Source organism: Nerophis ophidion, linkage group LG07 (assembly GCF_033978795.1).
Source record: "Nerophis ophidion isolate RoL-2023_Sa linkage group LG07, RoL_Noph_v1.0, whole genome shotgun sequence".
Lineage (NCBI taxonomy): Eukaryota > Metazoa > Chordata > Actinopteri > Syngnathiformes > Syngnathidae > Nerophis > Nerophis ophidion.
The window spans coordinates 34,453,208-34,478,740 of NC_084617.1; the positions used below are offsets into that span (position 1 = coordinate 34,453,208).

The 25,533-nt window shown below is 42.8% G+C and overlaps 1 protein-coding gene across 4 annotated transcripts in view; it reads right to left on the minus strand.

Annotated features, from left to right (window-relative positions):
* Positions 1-25,533, minus strand: part of acsl2 (acyl-CoA synthetase long chain family member 2) — a 98,738-nt gene that overhangs the window by 38,264 nt on the left and 34,941 nt on the right. For all 4 annotated transcript variants that reach the window (XM_061906069.1, XM_061906068.1, XM_061906070.1 and 1 more), the window contains 4 exons: positions 14,628-14,826; positions 14,455-14,569; positions 6,843-6,907; positions 6,679-6,780 (listed from right to left, as the gene is read on the minus strand). In XM_061906069.1, the coding sequence (XP_061762053.1) occupies positions 6,679-6,780; positions 6,843-6,907; positions 14,455-14,569; positions 14,628-14,825 (480 nt within the window). In that variant the 5' untranslated portion in view covers position 14,826. The remainder of the gene's footprint in view (positions 1-6,678; positions 6,781-6,842; positions 6,908-14,454; positions 14,570-14,627; positions 14,827-25,533) is intronic.

Sequence of the window (25,533 nt, forward strand, 5' to 3'; positions counted from 1 at the left end):
TTTTTTTCAAGAAGGAGTGAATACTAGCGGCAGTTTTGTTGCATCCATGCCATCATCTATAAAAGCAGAAGTTTCGTATTAGTTACAGCACACTAGGGTTGTCCCCATGCCAATAGATTAGTACCGGTACCGGTACCAAAATGTGTTTCGATACTTTTCTAAATAAAGGGGACCCCAAAAAAATGTAATTATTGTCTTTATTGTAGCAAAAAATCTTTAAATAAAACACTGAACATACTATACAACTTGTCTTTTAGTAGTAAGCAAACAAACAAAGACTACTAATTAGTCTGCTGATGTACGCAGTAACATATTGTGTCATTTATTTGCCTATTATTTTGTCTACATTATGAGGGACAAACTGTAAAATGGATTATTCATCTACTTGTTCATTTACTGTTAATATTTGCTTATTTTCTGTTTTAACACGTTCTATCTACACTTCTGTTAAAATGTAATAATCACTTATTATTCTCATCTTTGATACTTTACATTAGTTTTGGATGATACCACACATTTGGGTATGGATCCGATACAAAGTAGATACAGGATCATACATTAGTCATATTCAAAGTCCTCATGTGTCCAGGGACATATTTCCTGACTATATTAACATAATATAATTTTTTTTTAAATAAAAGAAGATTTTGTGATGCTAAAAATATTGATGTAATCATAGTAGTATCGACGTTTTTGTACTTGGTATCATTACAGTGGATTTCAGGTGGAAATCCACCCATGGCGTTTGTTTACATCCAGGAACAGTATCTTTTGTTAGCAGTGATGCCGGTAAGCTATTGTATCCTCCTACAGTGTGTAGTGAAGCATGTTTAGTTATTCCTCGTCCTCCAGTGATTAAAATACTTGTAAGAAACTTACTTTTTCGCCATGGAGGCCAGGATTAGTGATTTAGTAGTCGATAAAACACTGCTGACTGCGAATGGATGTTAGCTGCTAACTAGCTAGCCATGTCTTAAAGCAGTGGTCCCCAACCACCAGTCCAGGGACCGGTACCGGTTCGTGGCGCATTTGCTACCAAACCGCAGAGAAACATTAAATAATTTATAAACATTCGCCTGTCCCACTATACACGCTAATAAGCTTGTTTATAGATGGACAATAAAACTCCTCATTGGAAGTTACCATTCGTTATATTTGCTAGAACTTTAAAACATTATATACACAATGCACATTATTAAACATATAAAATATACATGTGACAGGTTGTAGCCAAAAGCTGATTTCTATCTGCATCTCATTTCAAAGAAACAAGCCCAGGGCTCCCACTCATTCCGCGTTTTAGTGACTTGTATCTTTCATGCACTTATTTTTGCTGTATTTATCTGGCACAATTGGAAAGCCGGCCCCTGGAAATAATGCCTACATTAAACCAGCCTTTGGTGCAAAAAAGGTTAGGGACCACTATCTTAAAGCACCTCTTCCTTGGAGTGTTTCAGTGTTATAACTTCAAATGTATCTTTACTTTTTCAACCAAAATGAGTCCATTCTTCCTTTTCTGTTTATACAGTGTGTCTGCTTGTAAGTACTCTGTGTGTGTGCGCTGCCGAACATCCTCCTCTGCTCGTAAACCCAGCAATGTCACAACGTGACGAAGACGCGCCGCCATGCCCATTAGAAAAAGAAAAAAAATGGGGAACCAGTACTTTTCAAACAGAATATAGTACCGGTTTTGATTCATTAGTACCGCGATACTATTCTAGTACCAGTAAACCGTACAACCCTGCAGTACACTTTTTTCTTTATGGATCTATTAACAAAATAAACACTTTGTTTGATACCTTGAAATAGGAAATGTTATTAGAAATATGTAGCAATCGGCCCATTTTCAGGGAAAAATACATTCACCCCCTCTGGCCAATACCGTATTTTTTTTTGCGCCCCGGCTGATCAGCTAACAGCTAATTATGTGTCTCTGTACACACACTAGGCTAATAATAATCACTGCATTTCTTAGTATCATTATCAAGTAAGATTATCACTGGAGGACAAGGCGAAACATGCTACACAGGACAAGCCAGGAACAGGCATGTTAATAGCTAGGCTAACTGCTAAGCTAGCTTAAAACAATACCAATAAATAAGTGTTTGGTAAAGTTTAAGAAGTGTAGATGGAAGCAGTTAATAACAGGAAATTATTAAGTAAAAGAGAGGATAATATAACAATAATCACAATCAGTAGACCACACGTCAGAGGAGGGCAGATGGACGCTCGCTCCAGCAGCACTGAGAGCAGACTCAGTCAGACTAACTCTAGGTGATGTTGACATTTTCAATGCCAACAAAGAAACCGACTCAAAAAATGCGTTGGCGTCATTAAAGTTGGGTTCGACTTTCCCAAAAATTTGCTAACAAACGTTGGCTTTGCTATTGACATGCAACTCATTAGCATGAGCGATTTTACTTTGCAATTTTAACGCCTCCAATTTAGTAAATGGAAACTATAAATAAGATGCATGTTACAATCAAACAGTTGGTGTGTAATACGTTCTGTATTAACACTTTTTAGGACACAACAAGAAACACTATCAATTAAACACTACTGCCAACAGGACAGCAGTTATCATAATCAGCTCTTTTTTTTTGTCAAAAACAATGAATTTTTATTAACATACGCAAGGGTACCGGTATCGATTCCCAGGTACCAGGAATTAGTACCGTATCGGTTCGAATGTGATCAGTAGCCCTCTCTAAGTATCAGTATATGATCGATACTGGAGTCATTAAAGGTTTACTGAAATTAGATTTTCTTATTTAAACGGGGATAGCAGGTCCATTCTATGTGTCATACTTGATCATTTCGCGATATTGCCATATTTATGCTGAAAGGATTTAGTAGAGAACATCGACGATAAAGTTCCCAACTTTTGGTCGCTAATAAAAAAGCCTTGCCTGTACCATAAGTAGCAGACGATGTGCGCGTGACGTCACGGGTTATGGAGCGCCTCACATTGTTCACAATCATGGCCACCAGCAGCGAGAGCGATTCGGAACGAGAAAGCGACGATTTCCCCATTAATTTGAGCGAGGATGAATGATTCGTGGATGAGGAAAGTGAGAGTGAAGGACTAGAAAAAAAAAAGACGAGGGCAGTGGGAGCGATTCAGATGTTATTAGACCCATTTACTAGGATAATTCTGGAAAATCCCTAATCTGTTTATTGTGTTACTAGTGTTTTAGTGAGACTATATGGTCGTACCTGAAAGTCAGAGGGGTGTAGCCACGGGTGTGGTGACCGCCAGTGTCTCTGTGGGAAACCACGTTTCTCGACAAGGCAAGGTAGCCGGGTTGAGATTTTTTTTTTTTCCCCTTCTCCACGATGTAAGCATCCGACGGTCGGGGGCGGCCGGTGGGAGGAGGCAAGAGAGTCCGCAGCTGCAAGAAGAATGACGCAAACTCTCCGCTCATGTCTATGGTAAGAGCCGACTTATTGCCACCATTTTCTCAAGGAAACCTGCCGGTTGACATGTGGTAGGGAACCATGTTCGTTTGGCCGCTCTGTTCCATAGTAAAGCTTCACTGTCAGCTTTTGGGAATGTAAACAAGGAAACACCGGCTGTGTTTGTGTTGCTAAAGGCGGCCGCAATACACAGCTTCCCACGTACATCTTTCTTCTTTGAGGTCTCCATTATTAATTGAACAAATTGCAAAAGATTCAGCAACACAGATGCCCAGAATACTGTGTAATTATGCGATTAAAGTAGACGACTTATAGCCGGGATCGGTGCTGAATCCAAATGTCCGCTACAATCCACTACGTCACGCGCACGCGTCATCATACGCGTCATCATACCGCAACGTTTTCAATAGGATACTTCAAGCGAAATTTAAAATTGCAATTTAGTAAAACTAACCCCGTCGTATTGGCATGTGTTGCAATGTTAATATGTCATCATTGATATATAAACTATCAGACTGCGTGGTCGGTAGTAGTGAGTTTCAGTAGGCCTTTAAATTGATATCTTTATTTCCTCAAAATCGTTTTTTTGTTCATGTGTGCAAACTTAGCGAATCATTTCCTGGACACACATTATTGAAACGAGTGTTAATTTACTTTTGTTTACAATAGTTTTGGTCAAACACTTCTATGTAACAACAGGAAATAGTTCCTATGTAACAAAAGGAAGTAGTTCCCATGTAACAACAGGAAGTACCGTATTTCCTTGAATTGCCACAGGGCATATAGTATGCGCCTGCCTTGAATTACTGCCGGGTCAAACTCGCTTTCCAAAATAATTAGCGCATGCTTAGTATTACTGCCTGGTCAAACTCGTGGCATCATGAGTGACACTTCCCCTGTCATCATTTTCAAAATGGAGGAGGCTGATTTCAATACCGGTAATTTGAAATCGCATAAAGGGAAGAAGATTAAGAGCTATTCAGTAGGATTTAAGGTCCAAGCTTACATCACACTCAAATTTTTACTGCATACCTTTGGTAAGTGCCGGAGTGAGAAGAGGTTTTAAAATAATTAGCGCATGCTTACTTTTACCATATCCCTTTGGTAAGCAGGAGTGAGAAGACGTTTTAAATTAATTAGTGCCCCGGCGGCAATTCAAGGAAATACGGTAGTTCATATAGTTACAATAGCACTCCACAAATAGATGTACAGCTTCTAATTACTATTATGAATCTTTGGGTACCTCACCATTCTGATTCGATTCAATTCTTGGGGGTAACAATTCGATTCAGAATCGATTAGAAACACTTTTTAATAACACTGGCTGCCAGTTCTGTGACAAACTACATTCCTCCGTACAATAGATAAACAGCTCTGATCAATTTCTAATTTCTTAAAGAAAAATGATTTTGTTTGATGAAATTCTAGCCAAACATTGAATAAAGTCAAATACGAATAAGTCAACAAGAGTAATACCCAACACTTAAATGGGTGTAGCAGATATAGATCATATACATAAAAAGATATATGATTTGTCTGAGTGGCTGGAGAGGACGGATTAAAAAATAATTAGTTAAGAAAAATATATTTTTTAATTGATTAAGAATCGTTACAAATAAAAATCTTGATTAATTTGACAATGTATAGTTTTTCCACACCCGACCATGGGGTATGAAAATGGGCAGCATAAAATTGTGACGGAAGGATGCCTTGAATATGACCACCCGCAGGAAACACATTCCCCTGCGTCAGGGGTGGCCATTTCACGGATGGGGAGCTTGCGGAGGATGGTGGAGGGTGTGTCAGTCTATGACCTAAAAATGAGCGATCATCAATCTTCACCAAGACATCACTTGATTGACATTCACAGCATCCGAAGGTCTTGTGAGATGACGCTGGCTGCTGCCAGATCATTATAGAGAAAAAACGACCGACCGGAAGGTGAGAAACACATTTGACTTCAACCATACCTGCCGTCAAAAGCTTAAAAACCAACAAGACAGTTCCGGTCTTCAAAATAAAAGCCCTGCTTCATCCTGCCTCTGCTCATAAAATAAGAATGTCAGAAAGCTAGCGTGCACAAGCTAGCAAGCTACGGAGTTTGCCACCAATGTATTTCTTGTAAGGTGTATAAAAAGGAGTATGGAAGCTGGACACTTTAAAGTGGTATTGGACAGGAAGGAGGACTTTTTTTCCTCCTCCATTTGAAAAAGTGGACGTTTTCATCACTACTGTCTGATTCTAATCAATGCAAGTCATCACAGTCATACCAACTTATATTGTTGTCATCATGAAAGAAACGTGTGTATTATCATTAAACAAATTGAACACAGTTAACCTATTTCCACATTCACCCATTCACACACTGATGGCGGGAGCTGCCATGCAAGGCCCCAACCACGACCCATCAGGAAGAAGGGTGAAGTGTCTTGCTCAAGGACACAATGGACATGACTAGGTTGGTAGAAGCTGGGGACTGAACCAGGAACCCTCACGTTGCTGGCACGACCACGCTCCCAACCACACCACGCCGCCTCCAATGACATGTACCTAGAGATAGGCCCCTCCCACCTCCAAAGACATCCACCTGGGGATAGGCTGATTTCCAACACTAAATGGTCCCTAGTGTGTGAATGTTGTCTATTTATGTTTGCCTTGTGATGAGGTGGTGACTTTTCTAGGGTGTACCTTGCCTTCCACCCGAATGCAGCTGAGATAGGCTCCAGCATCTCCGCGACCCCGAACGGGACAAGCGGTAAAAAATGGATAGATAAACTTGCTAACCTCTCTTTCATAAATAAATCAATATACATTTCGATATGAATGATCTCCTCCGATTGGTCAATGGAAAAGTAGCTGAACTGCAGAAAAGGTGTGGCCACCCCTGATCTACATTAACACTATGATTTGGCTGCACAAGACGGATTGACTCTAATTAATAAAAAATAAATAATATTTTTTAAATTAACTTTGGATTTTTTTTTTTTTTATTGATTAAGAATCATTACAAATAAGATTCATGATTAATTTGAAAATGTATAGTTTTCCCACAACCCTACCATGGGGTATGAGAATGGGCAGAAGGATTCCTTTAATATGACCACCCGCAGGAAATATTCCCCTATATGTTTCATTCAAGTGTGCAGTGCAAAGTCCACATATCATCAAAAGTATAATCATCTCCTTCTCCCACACTGTACAGACATGTGTTTGACTGATACGAGCGGCTAACATCACTAGCCCGGTGTATTTGGGACCTACCTCTGGTCTGTTTTGTGCAAATATGCCAACAAACTGCTGAGGCTTGGGTTGGCAGCCTTTCGCCAGCAGACCAGAGCCCAGCAGGTGGGCTTGCTGGGCCACCTGAAGGGTTCCAAAAAGACCAGGTTGGACACCAAGAAGTGGAAGGTAGAAATATGCCAGACCTCAGAGTAGGAGATCCACTGGTAAGGTTGGCTCGGCTTCCTGAAGCCCAGACATGGACCGCTTTCTGAAGAGCATCACACAGAAGGTCATGTGAGGTGATTTCATTCCACCCAGATACACATAATTAAGAGTCAAAGTATGTGGGCTCGATTCAAAATTGTTTTATTTTGTCCAAAAAATAAATGACGTACGTTTACTGACACAAGTTAGTGTCATCTTTGTACTATTATGACTCTTTATGTTCAAATTGCGGCCATTTGCAGAGAGCAGCTCAGGTTTGAATCGAAACGGTCAATATCACTCATTAAAAATACATTTTAAAAATGTAGTCTGCAGTCTCGCTCATATCATAATCAACATAATCCCTGATCGTAACTTCAAGACGATTATGACGTACAGGCAGCTTTGCACTTTTCTCCTCGCCAACTAGATACAACCATTGCTGGGGAAATGTTCTCTTAACCAACTAGATGTGACCATTGTTGGGGAAATGTTCTCTTAACTAACTAGATGCGACCATTGCTGGGGAAATGTTCTCTTTGCCATCTAGATACGACCATTGCTGGGGAAATGTTCTCTTAGCCAACAAGATGCGACCATTGTTGGGGAAATGTTCTCTTAGCCAACTCGATACGACCATTGCTGGGGAAATGTTTTCTTAGCCAACTCCATACGACCATTGCTAGGAAAAATGTTATTTTAGCCAACTAGATACGACCATTGCTGGGGAAATGTTCTCTTAGCCAACTAGATACGACCATTGCTGGGGAAAAGTTCTCTTAGCCAACTAGATACGACCATTGCTGGAGAAATAATGTGTGAATGCTGCTGACCACAACTAGATACGACCATTGCTGGGGATTTTTTCTCTTAACCAACTGAATACGACCATTGCTGGAGGAATGTTCTCTTAGCCAACTCGATACGACTACTGCTGGGGAAATGTTCTCTTAACCAACTAGATGCGACCATTGCTGGGGAAATGTTCTCTTTAGCAACTAGATACGACCATTGCTGGGGAAATGTTCTCTTAACAAACTACATGCGACCATTGCTGGGGAAATGTTCTCTTTACCAACTAGATGTGACCATTGTCGGGGAAATGTTCTCTTAACTAACTAGATGCGACCATTGCTGCGGAAATGTTCTCTTAACCAACTAGATGTGACCATTGTTGGGGAAATGTTCTCTTAACTAACTAGATGCGACCATTGCTGGGGAAATGTTCTCTTTACCATCTAGATACGACCATTGCTGGGGAAATGTTCTCTTAGCCAACAAGATGCGACCATTGTTGGGGAAATGTTCTCTTAGCCAACTCGATACGACCATTGCTGGGGAAATGTTTTCGTAGCAAACTCCATACGACCATTGCTAGGGAAAATGTTATCTTAGCCAACTAGATACGACCATTGCTGGGGAAATGTTCTCTTAGCCAACTAGATACGACCATTGCTGGGGAAATGTTCTCTTAGCCAACTAGATACGACCATTGCTGGAGAAATAATGTGTGAATGCTGCTGACCAAAACTAGATACGACCATTGCTGGGGATTTTTTCTCTTAACCAACTGAATACGACCATTGGTGGAGGAATGTTCTCTTAGCCAACTCGATACGACTACTGCTGGGGAAATGTTCTCTTAACCAACTAGATACGACCATTGCTGGGGAAATGTTCTCTTTACCAACGAGATACGACCATTGCTGGGGAAATGTTCTCTTAACCAACTACATGCGACCATTGCTGGGGAAATGTTCTCTTAGCCAACTAGATACGACCATTGCTGGGGAAATGTTCTCTTAGCCAACTAGATACGACCATTGCTGGAGAAATAATGTGTGAATGCTGCTGACCAAAACTAGATACGACCATTGCTGGGGATTTTTTCTCTTAACCAACTGAATACGACCATTGGTGGAGGAATGTTCTCTTAGCCAACTCGATACGACTACTGCTGGGGAAATGTTCTCTTAACCAACTAGATGCGACCATTGCTGGGGAAATGTTCTCTTTACCAACGAGATACGACCATTGCTGGGGAAATGTTCTCTTAACCAACTACATGCGACCATTGCTGGGGAAATGTTCTCTTTACCAATTAGATACGACCATTGCTGGGGAAATGTTCTCTAAGCCAACTAGATATAACCATTGCTGGGGAAATGTTCTCTTAGGCAACTCAATACGACCATTGCTGGTGAAATGCTCTCTTAGCCAACTAGATTCAACCATTGCTGGGGAAATGTTCTCTTAGCCAATTCAATACGACCACTGCTGGGGAAATGTTCTCTTAACCAACTAGATACGACCATTGCTGGAGAAATAATGTGTGAATGCTGCTGACCACAACTAGATACGACCATTGCTGGGGATTTTTTCTCTTAACCAACTGAATACGACCATTGCTGGAGGAATGTTCTCTTAGCCAACTCGATACGACTACTGCTGGGGAAATGTTCTCTTAACCAACTAGATGCGACCATTGCTGGGGAAATGTTCTCTTTACCAACTAGATACGACCATTGCTGGGGAAATGTTCTCTTAACAAACTACATGCGACCATTGCTGGGGAAATGTTCTCTTTACCAACTAGATGTGACCATTGTTGGGGAAATGTTCTCTTAACAAACTAGATGCGACCATTGCTGCGGAAATGTTCTCTTAACCAACTAGATGTGACCATTGTTGGGGAAATGTTCTTTTAACTAACTAGATGCGACCATTGCTGGGGAAATGTTCTCTTTGCCATCTAGATACGACCATTGCTGGGGAAATGTTCTCTTAGCCAACAAGATGCGACCATTGTTGGGGAAATGTTCTCTTAGCCAACTCGATACGACCATTGCTGGGGAAATGTTTTCGTAGCAAACTCCATACGACCATTGCTAGGGAAAATTTTATCTTAGCCAACTAGATACGACCATTGCTGGGGAAATGTTCTCTTAGCCAACTAGATACGACCATTGCTGGAGAAATAATGTGTGAATGCTGCTGACCAAAACTAGATACGACCATTGCTGGGGATTTTTTCTCTTAACCAACTGAATACGACCAATGCTGGAGGAATGTTCTCTTAGCCAACTCGATACGACTACTGCTGGGGAAATGTTCTCTTAACCAACTAGATGCGACAATTGCTGGGGAAATGTTCTCTTTACCAACGAGATACGACCATTGCTGGGGAAATGTTCTCTTAACCAACTACATGCGACCATTGCTGGGGAAATGTTCTCTTTACCAACTAGATACGACCATTGCTGGGGAAATGTTCTCTAAGCCAACTAGATATAACCATTGCTGGGGAAATGTTCTTTTAGGCAACTCAATACGACCATTGCTGGTGAAATGCTCTCTTAGCCAACTAGATTCAACCATTGCTGGGGAAATGTTCTCTTAGCCAATTCAATACGACCACTGCTGGGGAAATGTTCTCTTAACCAACTAGATACAGCCATTGCTGGGAGAACGTTTTCTTAGCCAACTAGATACGACCATTGCTGGGGAAATGTTCTCTTAGCTAACTCGATACAACCATTGGTGGGTAAATGTTCTCTTAACTAACTACATACGACCATTGTTGGGGAAATGTTCTCTTAGCCGACTAAATACGACCATTGCTGGGGAAACAATGTGTGAATGCTGCTGACGCCAACTAGATACGACCATTGCCGGGGGAATGTTCTCTTAGCCAACTAGATACGACATTGCTGGGGGAATGTTCTCTTAGCCAACTGGATACGACCATTGCTGGGGAAATGTTCTCTTGGCCAACCAGATTCAAACATTGCTGGGGAAATGTTCTCTTAGCCAACTAGATACGACCATTGCTGGGGAAATGTTCTCCTAGCCAACTCGATACGACCATTGGTGGGGAAATGTTCTCTTAGCCAACTAGATACGACCATTGTTGGGGAAATGTTCTCTTAACCAACTAGATACGACCATTGCCGGGGAAATGTTCTCTTAGCCAACTAGATATGACCATTGCTGGGGAAATGTTCTCTTAGGCAACTCAATACGACCATTGCTGGTGAAATGCTCTCTTAGCCAACTAGATTCAACCATTGCTGGGGAAATGTTCTCTTAGCCAATTCAATACGACCACTGCTGGGGAAATGTTCTCTTAACCAACTAGATACGACCATTGCTGGGAGAACGTTTTCTTAGCCAACTAGATACGACCATTGCTGGGGAAATGTTCTCTTAGCCAACTCGATACGACCATTGCTGGGTAAATGTTCTCTTAGCTAACTACATACGACCATTGTTGGGGAAATGTTCTCTTAGCCGACTAAATACGACCATTGCTGGGGAAACAATGTGTGAATGCTGCTGACGCCAACTAGATATGACCATTGCTGGAGAAATGTTCTCTTAACCAACTAGATACAACCATTGCCGTGGGAATATTCTCTTAGCCAACTAGATACGACAATTGCTGGGGAAATGTTTTCTTAGCCAACTAGATACGACCATTGCTGTGGGAATATTCTCTTAGCCAACTAGATACAACAATTGCTGGGGAAATGTTTTCTTAGCCAACTCCATACGACCATTGCTGGGGAAATGTTCTCTTAGCCAACTAGATATGACCATTGCTGGGGATATGTTCTCTTAGCCAACAAAATTCGACCATTGCTGGGGAAATAATGTGTGAATGCTGCTCACGCCAACTAGATACAACCATTGCTGGGGAAATGTTCTCTTAACCAACTAGATACGACCATTGCTGGGGAAATGTTCTCTTAACCAACTAGATGTGACCATTGCTGGAGAAATGTTGTCTTAACCAACTAGATATGACCATTGCTGGGGAAATTTTCTCTTAGCCAACTCGATATGACCATTGATGGGGAAATCATTTCTTAACCAACTAAATACGACCATTGCTGGAGAAATGTTCTCTTAACCAACTAGATACGACCATTGCTGGGGAAATGTTCTCTTAACTAACTGGATGCGACCATTGCTGGGGAAATGTTCTCTTCGCCAACTAGATACGACCATTGCTGGGGAAATGTTCTCTTCGCCAACTAGATACGACCATTGCTGGGGATATGTTCTCTTAGCCAACTCGATACGACCACTGCAGTGGAGATGTTCTCTTAACCAACTAGATGCGACCATTGCTGGGGAAATGTTCTCTTAACCAACTTGATACAACCATTGCTGTGGAAATGTTCTCTAAGCCAACGAGATACAACCATTGCTGGGGAAATGTTCTCTTAGCCAACTCGATACGACCATTGCTGGGGAAATGATCTTCAGCCAACTAGATTCTACCATTGCTGGGGAAATGCTCTCTTAGCCAACTCGATACGACCACTGCTGGGTAAATGCTCTCTTAGCCAACTCGATACGACCACTGCAGTGGAGATGTTCTCTTAACCAACTAGATGCGACCATTGCTGGGGAAATGTTCTCTTAACCAACTTGATACAACCATTGCTGGGAGAACGTTTTCTTAGCCAATTAGATACGACCATTGCTGGGGAAATGTTGTCTTAGCCAACTAGATACGACCATTGCTGGGGAAATAATGTGTGAAAGCTGCTGACGCCAACTAGATACAACCATTGCTGTGGGAATGTTCTCTTAGCCAACTCGATACGACCACTGCTGGGGAAATGTTCTCTTAACCGACTAGATGCTACCATTGCTGGGGAAATGTACTCTAAGCCAACTAGATACAACCATTGCTGAGGAAATGCTCTCTTAGCCAACTAGATTCAACCACTGCTGGGGAAATAATGTGTGAATGCTGCTGACGCCAACTAGATACGACCATTGCTGGGGAAATGTTCTCTTAGCCAACTAGATGCTACCATTGCTAGATAAATGTTCTCTTAACCAACTAGCTACGACCATTGCTGGGGGAGTGTTCTCTTAGCCAACTAGATACGACCATTGCTGGGGAAATATTCTCTTAGCCAACTGGATACGACCATTGCTGGGGAAATGTTCTCTTAGCCAACTAGATGCGACCATTGCTGGGGAAATGTTCTCTTAACCAACTAGATACAACCATTGCTGGGGGAATGTTCTCTTAGCCAACTAGATAAAACCATTGCTAGGGAAATGTTCTCTTAACAAACTAAATACGACCACTGCTGGGGAATTGCTGTGTTAATGCTGCTGACACCAAACTACTATGCCGTCCCACGGCGCACGCTCAGAGCGCCCGGTGAAGCCAAGAACCAGCGAAATTGCTTACGCCATCATTTGTGGATCAACTAGTTACACCACTCTGAGGTGTACACCTGCTGACCTGTTAGATCAGGTAGCTTAAGGAAAATGAGAAATGTGAGCACTAGATTTGGGTGTAGTACGCACATATGGGGCCAATTATTTTCAATGTGTTTTTATTTCTGTACTTGTCTTAATCTTTTTGTATGTGTTTTACACTTTTCTCTACTTTTCTTTTTTTTAAGCCTAAACAGGAACAAGAGTTGCAAATTAGCCTGTGGCTAAAAGTCTTGTGTACTTTGACATGGCTACCTGTGGGTAGCAATGTTAATTTTACCGTCCCTGTCAAATGAATACATAAATATAAAAATAAAATAAATAACTGTTAGCATGCTAACAGGTAGCATATGAAACATACCAAGTCATATGAATCTGAGGTGTACAGCTGAAAAATGTGCTTTAAAAGCTGGCATGCTACATTAGCATGCTAACAGGCAGAACATGTTACATACCAAGTTATATGACTCTGCTCCATTGGCTAGAAAAAAAGAGCATGTTAACATTAGCATTCTAACAGGTTAAAACGTATTATGTACCAAGTTGTGTGACTGAGTTGTACGCCTGCTGATTTGGCTCGAAAGGTTAGCATGCTAACAAGTAAACATTAGCATGCTAACAAGTTAACAGGTAATATGTGTCACGTCCCAAGTTATAGGACTGAGGAGCAAGGCGGCAACATTTGGGGGACGGCGTGACGCGGTTGGGAGAGTCGCTGTGCCAGCAACCTGAGGGTTCCTGGTTTGATCTCCACCTTTTACCAACCTCGTCGCGTCCGTTGTGTCCTTGAGCAAGACACTTCACCCTTGCTCCTGATGAGTCGTGGTTAAACCCTTGCATGGCAGCTCCCGCCATCAATGTATGAATGTGTATGTGAATGTGGAAATAGTGTCAAAGCGCTTTGAGTACCTTGAAGGTAGAAAAGTGCAATACAACTATAACCCGTTACCATTAGCTAAAAAGTTACTATGCTAATGTTAACATGCTAGCATGAAGTACCAATTTAAAGGACTCTGATATGTAATTAGCTAAAACAAGTTAGTGTGTTAAAGGGGTTATACTTGTATAGCGCTTTTCTACATTCAAGGTACTTAAAGCGCTTTTACACTATTTCTACATTCACCCATTCACATACACATTCACACACTAATGGCGGGAGCTGCCATGCAAGGCCCTAACCACAACCCAAGTCGTGGTTAGGGCAATGTCTTGCTCAAGGACACAACGGACGTGACTAGGTTGGTAGAAGCTGGGGATCGAACCCTCAGGTGGCTGTCCCCTATGACCATGAAAGGGATGTCATATTACCAGCACCACGCCACAAATAGATAAGACTACTGCTGCTGGGTGAACAAGATGTCAGACCTGCGATCTTCAGGCCTCTGCGGAACATGTCGTAGGCCGTCCTGGTGTCATCGTAGTAGAACTCCAGCAGAGAATCGTCTTGAAGGAGAGCCGAGCGCCTGCAGGTGGGGTCGCCCTGCAACGAGGCGGGGGTAAGATGGCAGAGCAAGACGCTGACAAGAACCCGGACCCACCTTCACGGCTACAGACTGGGCCCCCAGGTCACAGGGCGGCCGCATGGGGCGTGGGCGGGTCAGCAGCCAATAAGCAGTGAGGGAGGCAAGGGCTCCCAGACCCAGCAGGGAGGAAGAGGAAGGCAGCAGACTCCAGTAGTCCTCCCAGCCTGGAACTTTGGATGGAAGTGATCGCAGCCACTCCTGGAAATGATGCATGCTGGGAGAAAAAAAACAACAATTTTCTTTTATATATATACATACTGTATATACATATACATATACATATACATATATATATATATATATATATATATATATATATATATATATATATATATATACATATATATATATATATATATATATATATATATATATATATATATATATATATATATATATATATATGGCCTCCCTCACTGCTTATTGGCTGCTGACCCGCTCACGCCCCATGTATATATGTATATATGTATATATATATATATATATATATATATATATATATATATATATACATAAATATATATATATATACATAAATATATATATATATATACATAAATATATAAGTATAAAAATATATATATATATATATATATATATATATATATATATATATATGTATATATATATATATATATATATATATACACACACATACACATATAGACGCTATATATTATTTTATAGAAAAAAGTTAAAAGGAAAAAAAACGTCTCACAAGTGTGGGTCTTCTCATGGTTCCTTAAAGGAGCCTTGCATCATTTACAGACCACAGTGGTCTAACTACGGTCCCGTTGAAAATATACAAAAACCTCTCCATGTGACTTTTCCTCTTTTATCCACAATTTCTTTGTTTTCATTTTCGCTTCTCACTCCATGCAGAGAATCAACAAGATTGTGCAACCAATCTTGATATTTCATACTGTCCCCTGATTGGCTGTTAGCGTGTCACGCCCACAGATCAGTCATCACCTCCTGTGTTGCTATGTTACCAGAATGCCTTTGTTCATGTAAACAACCTTGATTCCATACTTCCTCTTTCTTCCGACACAGAAGGGAAAACAATTATCGAAAGTTTTATCAAACACATTTTTTATTGCTATGGCTTGATGTTGTTCATGAAGATAATACACCGTATTGATATTGTTTTATCACCCAGCTCTAGGAGAATTGTTCCATTTTCGTATCTTTATTGTTAAAGTTGCAGGCACTTTATGTGGACTGGGTTTTATCAATTAGTGTAGGAGCCTAATAGAGAGCCATACTTGAATCCATGTTTATTCTATTATTTTGAGTGATTGATGTGTTTATGTCAGTGTGCACCCTTTGTAGGTGGTGAAAAGTTCCCATAAAAGTTCCACTCTTTGTAGGTGGTGAAAAGTTCCCATAAGGGGCAGGAGAGCGCCGGGCGTGATTAGCAGTCGGGCACCAGCATACCATCTTTGACCTCACCTGTCTGTAGACCTAGGCTTTATATAGGCTACCTTTTATTTTGTTTCCCGAGTATTCTGTTCCTTGATTTTTGTAAATAAAATAATCTTCAAACGCGCTGCTGGATCAGTTAGAATTAGTGGAAGGATAGCGGGAAAAGGAACAATACGTGACAAGGACGGCTGTGTATGGTGTGAGTCAGACAAGATGCCCGCGCCCCAAGTGGAACAAACATTTGAACAAAGGGGTTATAGGAACAATCACTTTCAGTGTTTTATGCCACTTCAAGTTGTCAAAGACACGCTGTGGAAATACAACCGACAGTATTGCGCACCAAACAGGACGCAAGGCCAAAGCCCATGGTGCAGGAGAACAAATTACTTCTTTCATTAATGTTTGTGATAAACCATCTAACTCATTCGTTAAAGGGGAACATTATCACCAGACCTATGTAAGCATCAATATATACCTTGATGTTGCAGAACAAAGACCATATGTTTTTTTAACCGATTTCCGAACTCTAAAAGGGAGAATTTGGCGATTTAAACGCCTTACAATTGATAGCCTGTCGGAGCGATGACCTTTCACCCATGACGTCACAACATGAAGCGATCCGCCAATTTCTCAATCTTATTACACTCACCAAGTCAAATCAGCTCTGTTATTTTCCTTTTTTTTGACTTTTTCCCGTACCTTGGAGACATCATACCTCGTCTGTGTGTTGTCGGAGGGTGTAACAACACGAACAGAGACGGATTCAAGTTGCACCAGTGGTCAAAAGATGCGAAAGTCCCTCGTTTGTTCCGCACACTTTACTGACGACAGCTATGCTACGACAGAGATGGCAAGAATGTGTGGGTATCCTGCGACACTCAAAGCAGATGCATTTTCAACGATAAAGTCAAGGGAATCTGCAATATTGGAAAATAGACCACTGAACCACTCACTAAGGTGAGTTTTGTTGATGTTATTGACTTATGTGGAATGTGCTAATCAGACATATTTGGTCACGGCATGACTGCAAGCTAATCGATGCTAAAATGCTATTTAGGCTAGCTGTATGTAAATATTGCATCATTATGCCTCATTTGTAGCTATATTTGCATCCAGCCTTTCCCTCCACCCACATTTAATACCAAACAAACACATACCAATCGTTGGTTAGAAGGCAATCACCGAATTCATCCTTGCTTCCTCCCGTGCCACTGTCTGTCGTAATATGGCTCAATAGCTTCAGTTTCTTCTTCAATTTTGTTTTTGCTACCTGCCTCCACAATCCAACCATCCGTTTCAATACATGCGTAATCTATTGAATCGCTTATACCGCTGAAATCCGAGTCTGAATCCGAGCTAATATTGCTATACCTTTCTGTGCTATCAGCCATGTTTGTTTCTGTGCGGTCACGCTGTGACGTCAAAGGATAATGGACGGGTGGATATTACGATGGTTAAAATCAGGCACTTTGAAGTTGTTTTTCGGGATATTGCGTGATGGGTAAAATTAAAACTTCGAAAAATAAAATAAGCTACTGGGAACTGATTTTTATTGATTTTAACCCTTCAGAAATTGTGATAATGTTCCCCTTTAAAAGGACTCTATAGTAATGTAAGTGAGTTTTTCTGGACATTATCATGCAAGAATTGTTTATTTTTGGGACCGCGATCACCGCGTAATGATTTTTAAAGGTTGCATTACAAACATTTGGTGACGGGTTTGCGCCCGCGCGCACTCATCAGCCCGTGTACGAGCATTTAATTTCCAAAAAGGATAAAGACTTTTTTTGGAGCCTTTTTGATGTACCAAGTGAAAGATTTGTGTTGATTAAATGAGGAAAATGTCAGCTAATAATTCCGCCGAATGAGTGTAAATGACGATCCACCAGAATCAGCAAAATGTCACACATAACAAGGCAAATGAACAATGTGAGCAATTTTAATGGTGGATGCAGAGGATTCAAAATAAGTTAAAATAAATATGAGCAAGTTTAATGAGTTCCTAATGAAGTTTAAATCTCTGCACAGATCATATTCTGAAGGTTTTGAGCCAGAAGAAAGAAGGGCTGATGACCAAACATGGTATCAGTCTAAAATTGCTCTTGTAGATGCCTTCGAAGCTGAGGTGTCCCAATGGATATCAGATCTTGAAAACCCCTCAACCCCCACCAGTGCTCCTCCACCAGAGGACATTGCTTTTTTAAGGACAATTTAGAGGAGGCAGATAGCCTATATAGGCATGAACTAACTGGTCACCTAGGCATAGTGTCAAGCAGGGAGGCATTAGTCAAGTCCTTCAGTTCAGGAGGGTCGTCCAATAATTCCTCTTCATCATTGCGGATTAGAACGGAGGCGGAGAAGGCTGCTTTGACAGCCAGGGCAGCAAGGTTGCAGGAAAAGCATAATATTGAAGAACAAGACTTAATGTGCAGGAAAAAAGTGAGGCTTTGTGGTTAAAAACAGAAATAGAGGCAGCTAATGCTAAAATTAACTTCTTGAGGGAAGTAGAAGTTTTAATGGTGCATTGTGCAGATCAGAGAGCAGCGGTTACAGGGGCAGCATTTGATCCATCAAGGTGTGGTTCACCTGTGGGAGGCCCAGTGGTTAGGCCCAAAGAAGGAGTTCAGATTCCCCCTACTCTTTCCGATGCATCTATACCCCAAGTTCCACCTGCCAGCCTCCGACTTCGGCAGGCCCCAATTCAGTCTGCCTGACTCCAACCTCAACCTCAGCAGGCCCCAACTCAACTGCAGCAGGTACCAGTTCTACCTCTGCAGGCCCCGGGTCAGCTTGCCGGTCTTTTTCCCCAGCAGGCCTCTGTTCACCAAGCAGTGCCTGCCAGTTTCCAGTTCCAACCTCAACAAGCCATACCTGCCAGCCTCCAACCTCAGAAGGCCCCAATTCAGCCTGCCAGCCCCCAACCTCAACTTCAGCAGGCTCCAACTCAACTGCAGCAAGTCCCAGTTCTAACTCTGCAGGCCCCAGGTCAGCCAGCTTGTCTCTATCCCCAGCAGGCCCCTGTTCACCAAGCTGTGCCTGCCAGTGTCCAATTCCAACTTCAACAAGCCACCCCCAGCTCAACACAGAACAATCACCTAATCAAAATTCTGGAACCCCAAAATGAACTGACAAAGATTCTTTTGAAACAGCAGCTTCTGTCCACTCTCCCACAGGGAAGTGTTACCCTCTTTGATGGAAAAATCTTGGAGTACAAGTGATTCATCCATTCCTTTGAACACATGGTCGACAATGACAGGGACAGGTTGCAGATTCTCATCCATCACACAAAGGGCCATGCTCAAAAGCTGGTCAAAAGTTGTGAATATATGTCATGAGACAGAGGCTAACAGAAAGCCAAAAGGTTATTAAAAGAGAACTTTGGTCATGACTTTAGAATTGCCTGTGCTTATCTAGATAAGGTCCAGACCTGGCCTCAAATTAGGGCAGAGGATTCCAAATCCTTGCAGGAGTACGCCATGTTCCTCAGGAGTTGCTGTAATGCCATGGAGGAGATGGAGTACATGGACAAACTGCACACAGTGGCCAATATGAGAAACACTGCGTCTAAGTTGTCCTTCAAGCTGAAGGAGAAATGGTGCAACCAAGCCTATGAGCAGCAGGAAGAGCACAACCGCAGGGTGAGGGTTTTAGACCTGGTTAGCTTTATAGAAAAGCAAGCTCGTGTGGCAGTCCATCCAGTCTTTGGAGAGCTAAGGGTACAGGAGCAGTCAGCCAGCATAGGAAAGGCTAACGCTAGACCCTCTGTAAAGCCACAGCATTCAAAGTCAGCTGGTAGTAGTTTTGCCACTAGTATTGCTATTAGCCCAATGTAGTCCAAGCCAGAGTCTGAGTTAGAGCCCATTTGTCCATAATGTAAAAATAAACACCCACAAGAGTTGTGTAGGCGGTTCATTAAGAAGAAGCACAGAGACAAGCATAGTATCCTAAAGAACCAGGGCATGTGCTTTGTCTGTCTTTCAATAGGGCACATGAGTTCTGTTTGTCCAAGTCGTCAAACATGTAGCCTGTGTAAAAAATCTTACCCAAGTGTCTTGCATTATAACAGGAAAGACAAGGTATCGAAAGAGGTAGAACAGCCCTCTCGAGATGTAAGCAGTGCAGGAGCAGAACAATGTGGCCATATAGGGGCCAGGGACCAAGAGAGTTATCTGTCCATTGTTCCAGTTAATTTTAAGGCAGGGAAAGGCAGCCAGGTCCTCTCAGTTTATGCTTTCCTTGACCCTGGATCTTCTGCTAGCTTCTGTTCTGAACAGCTCATGTCCCAGTTGAACGTAAAGGGAGTAAAGACCCATATCTTACTAAGGACCATGAATCAGGAAAAGTCTGTCCCAACTCACATGGTAGCTGGGCTGAAAATTTCTGCACTGGACAACAATCATTTCCTACCTCTTCCTGTTGTCTTCACACAAAGAAATGCCAGTCACCACAAGCAGCATCCCCAAACAGGAAGACATAGCACCATTGCCATATTTAGGTAACGTTATACTCCCGAGCATCAGTTCAAAGGTGGAGCTGTTAATAGGTACAAATGCTCCGAAACTGGGAGGTTATAAATAGCCATGGTAAGGGTCCACATGCAGTGAGAACGCTATCGGGATGGTTGGTTAACGGGCCATTTAGAGGTCGGAATAGTGAGGCAGTGAGTGCAACTGTGAACAGAATTTCAGTTGCAAATCTGGAGTAGTGTTGTGTTGTTTGCAAACGATTCATTCGAACAAATGAATCTTTTGAGTGAACATACTGAACTGAATCACTTCATGAACTGATTCGTTCCTTTCTCAGTTCAGTTGAGCTCCGCTGCGACCATGCCGGTATGAGTGGAACTGGCGCATTCTGTGACTCACCGAACCCTCGACGTCGGCGAACGACGCAGCCAGCTACTCATCATGGGGGCGAGGGGAGGGATTGAGCGAACGATTCGTTCACCGCGGATTAACGACATGAATCCCTCAGTGAACGACAACGCTATCGCTCTCTGCTCTGCTTTCCACAATGCCGCGAGTGATTCTCCTCCCGTCGCGGGGATATGTTTAATGCCATTGGCATCCATTCTCCATTCATTCTCCAGGCTAACGGCTAATGTTGACTCAAGCCACACAAACATAAACACACACACGCGCCCCGTCCCCATTATCTCAACACATAAAATGTTTATTGCATATTTAAGTTGATACTTCCATTTTTATATTTTTAAATGTAAGCTACAGAAATTTTTGTTTTTATGTTGGCATTTCTGGCACTTGGTGTAATATTTGTTTTGTTTTATTTAAGGTAGCCTATTTATTTTCTTTTTGTTTGCACATTTAAGTTGATATTTTCTCTGTTATATTTTTAAACATAGGCTACAGAACATTTAGTTTTTATATTGGCATTTCTGGCTCTTAATTTATTTGTTTTATTTTGAAGGTATTTATTTTCTTTTTGTTTGCATATTTAAGTTTACATTTTCTTTGCTACAGAACATTTAGTTTTTATGTTGGCATTTCTGGCTCTTAATTATTTTGTTTTATTTTGAAGGTATTTATTTTCTTTTTGTTTGCATATTTAAGTTTACATTTTCTTTGCTACAGAACATTTAGTTTTTATGTTGGCATTTGTTAAGGGTTTCTTATTTTAATATTTGTTTTTGCAGAGAGCGATTCACGTCTGTCACCCTCTGGCCCACAGAACTGTAGCTGAGTGATTCAGGCTTGCTTCACGAACCGACAAGAACCGACTGGTTGTCGCTGAGGACATGAATCACGTTCGCGCTGCACTCACTCACTCGTTTAGAATCAGGACTCGCGATTCGCGAACCTACTGACACAGAGATATGACTGTGTCTCGGAGGACGTCACATTGAGGCTCTCGTTCAGTCACAGTGCGCGTCGTGCATTGGGTGCTGAGGGCTTGTGTCGTTCGCGAACTGACACACACCGAGATCTGCTGCTGGGGAAGCTGTTACTGACTGACTCATGATTCGCCGACCTGCACTCAGTACTGCTGCTGCAGAAGTGATTCGGTGAACGAATTTTTTGAACGAATCAATTTAAGGAACTTATTCTAGTTATTCAGTACAGTCAAAAGAACTGCTGATCCCATCACTAATCTGGAGGAGCTTCTGATTTCCCAGGACAACCAGGAGTTCAGTGAGGTAACGTCAGAGGAAAAGACTGAGCTGTCAGTAGGAGACAAACAGTTTTTAGAGATAGCCAATGAGGCAGTCCTACAGGACGGACAATATAGCCTTAAATTAACCTTCAGAAAGCACACGGTCAACCTGCCCAACAACCGGCCAAGTGCCGAACAGCGCCTCCAAAGTCTGAAAAGAAAAATGGAAAGGAACCAGCAATTCAAACAGGAGTACGTTGTATCTCTCAATAACATTCTGGAAAACAACTATGCTGAGGAGGTGCCAGAAAAGGAGCTCAACCAGACAAATGTTTGGTAAATACCACACCAAGGAGTGTACTACCCCAAAAAGAAGAAACTCAGGGTGTTCTTTGACTGTGCAGCCACCTACAAAGGTGTGTCCCTCAACACAGAGCTGTCTCAGTGAAGGTACAGTATGTGGGCAGTAAGGACAATCCTCCAGAGGACTGAGTACTGGCAGATTCATGCAGCAAAGGAGATGGATACATGCCCCTGACTCTTTATGGAAAGCAGAGGAAAGTTGGCCTGCACAGGAAGCATTGGGCTCCGAGTCAGTGTTACAGGATGACCCAGAAGTCAGAAAGAACTCTACTGTCTTCACTACAGTGTTAAACACTGAAACCCTCACAAACCAGCTGTTTTCCTCCTTTTCAAACTGGAAAAACCTCCTTAGAGCAGTAAATGATAAAATGGTGAATGGTTGCACTTGTATAGCGCTTTTCTACCCCTTTAGAATAGAATAGAATAGAATAGAATAGAATAGAATAGAATAGAATAGAGTTTTATTGTCATTATCGCAATGAACAGGTTCAAAGAACAACGAAATTGGAGCAGCTCCTCCTAAGGTGCATATACAATATGGTAGTATAAATAGTAAAAAAAAAGATAGAAATGACAGATGTATCTATGTATATGTATATGTATCCACACAGATGCATATCTGCATGCATATGAATACATATACACACATACATAAAACATTATTGCACATTGTAGTCCGAAAAAATAGAAAAACATTTCACATGAGGACATGATGGACCTATTGTGCTCACTCAGTGCCTGTTTAATGCTACTATGGCTCTTGGGTAAAAGCTATTTTTTAGTCTATTGGTGCTCGCTTTTAGCACCCTGTAGCGTCTGCCTGAGGGTAGCAGTTCCAGGTGGCTTTGCCCGGGGTGGAATGGGTCTTTCAGGATGCTCTGTGCTTTCCTGAGACAGCGGGAGCTGTACAGGTCAGCCAGGGGGGGGGAGGGGGCATCCGATTAACTTCTGGGCGGTCTTTATGACTCTCTGGAGCGCCGTTCTCTCTGCGGCCGTGCAGCTGCTGAACCACACGCAGATGCAGTAGGTCAGGATGCTCTCAATGGCGCACCAGTAGAAGGACACCAGCAGTTCCTGTGAGAGGTGGTTGTTCCTGAGTATTCTCAGGAAGTGCAGTCTCTGGTGTGCCTTCTTGATGGTAGCTGTGGTGTTGGTGCTCCAGGATAGGTCGTCGGCCAGGTGGACTCCCAGGAAGCGGAAGTCGGAGACCCTCTCCACACAGTCACCACTGATGATCAGGGGCAGGATGTCCGTTTTTTTCCTCCTGAAGTCTATGACCAGCTCCTTGGTCTTGGAGGTGTTCAGGGCCAGGTTGTTGACTTTGCACCAATCCGACAGCTTCTCCACCTCATCCCGATATGCAGCCTCGTCTCCCTCCGAGATGAGCCCCACTACGGTGGTGTCATCCGCAAATTTGATGATGGAGTTGCTGGAGTGGGCAGGTGTGCAGTCGTATGTGTAGATGGAGTAGAGAAGAGGGCTCAGCACGCAGCCTTGTGGAGAGCCGGTACTGAGGTGCAGGCTTGATGACATGCGGCGACCCAACTGCACCCTCTGGGGGCGGTTGGATAAGAAGTCCTTAATCCACATGCAGATGGAGTTCGAGAGACCCAGGTCTGACAGTTTGGACACCAGTCTATCAGGAATAATGGTGTTAAATGCCGAACTATAATCCACAAAAAGCAGCCGCACGTAGCTCCCCCCCGTCTCCAGGTGACCCAGGGAGGAGTGTAGGGCTGTGGTGATGGCGTCCTCTGTGGACCTGTTGGCTCTGTAGGCAAACTGGTGTGGGTCGAGCTCGGGAGGGAGGACTGAGGTGATATGGGTCCGTACCAGCTTCTCGAAGCACTTCATAGCCATAGGTGTAAGTGCAACTGGACGGTAGTCATTCAGGCATCTGACAGAGTTCTTCTTTGGCACCGGGATTATTGTGGAGGTCTTCAGGCATGATGGGATGACGGCCTGGGAGAGGGACTGGGTGAAGATCTTCGTAAATACTCCGGCCAGCTGGTCTGCACAGTCTCTTAGTACCTGTCCCGGGACTCCATCTGGGCCCGTAGCCTTCCTCGGGTTCACTGCCTTCAGCGTGCGTCTCACCTCATGCTCCTCCAGTATAAGGATGCAGCTGCTGTGGGTGTTGGGTGGGAGTGTTGTGACGGCTGCAGGTGTTTTTCTCTCGAATCGGGCGAAGAAGCTGTTTAACTCCCCCGCTCGAGAGGCGTCGCTGTCAGCCGAAGGGTTACTGGGTCTGAAGTTGGTAATGTATTTTCTTCCTTTCCATACCTCCTTGGTGTTGCTGCTCTGCAGGTGGGCTTCCATTTTCTTCCTGTGTTCGGCTTTTGCCTCTCTGATGCCTCTCTTCAGATTGGGTCTGGCAGCACTGTAGAGTGCCTGGTCCTGCGCTTTGAAGGCACTGTCTCTCTCTTTGAGTAAGCCCTGGACTGTTTTTGTCATCCAGGGCTTCCTGTTGGGGTAGACTCGGATGCGCTTGTCCACTGTGACAGTGTCTATGCAGTGTTTGATGTACCCCAGGACTGCTTCTGTGTAATGCTCCAAGTCTGGGTTTTCAAAAACTGACCAGTCTGTTGTATCAAAGCAGTCCTGCAGCTGTTCCATGGCTCCCTCCGGCCATGTTTTGACCGTTTTGGTTGTGATAGGAGCACTTTTTCTTATTGGTGTGTAAGCTGGCAAAAGGAGCAGGGATATGTGGTCAGACTTGCCTAATTGGGGAAGTTGTTTGGCTCTATATCCTTTTTTTATGTTGGAATAGACTTTGTCCAGTGTGTTAGCTCCCCTCGTAGCACACTTCACATGCTGGTGAAGTTTGGGGAGCACTTTTTTCAGGTCGACATGATTAAAGTCCCCCGCTATGATGTGGATACCGTTGGGATATTTGTTCTGTTATGCACTGATTGTATCGTGCAACAGAGCTAGCGCCGTGCTAGCGTTAGCATCGGGAGCTATATACACGTTTGTGATCAGGACAGCAGAGTGCTCCCTGGCTAGATGGAAGGGTGGGCAT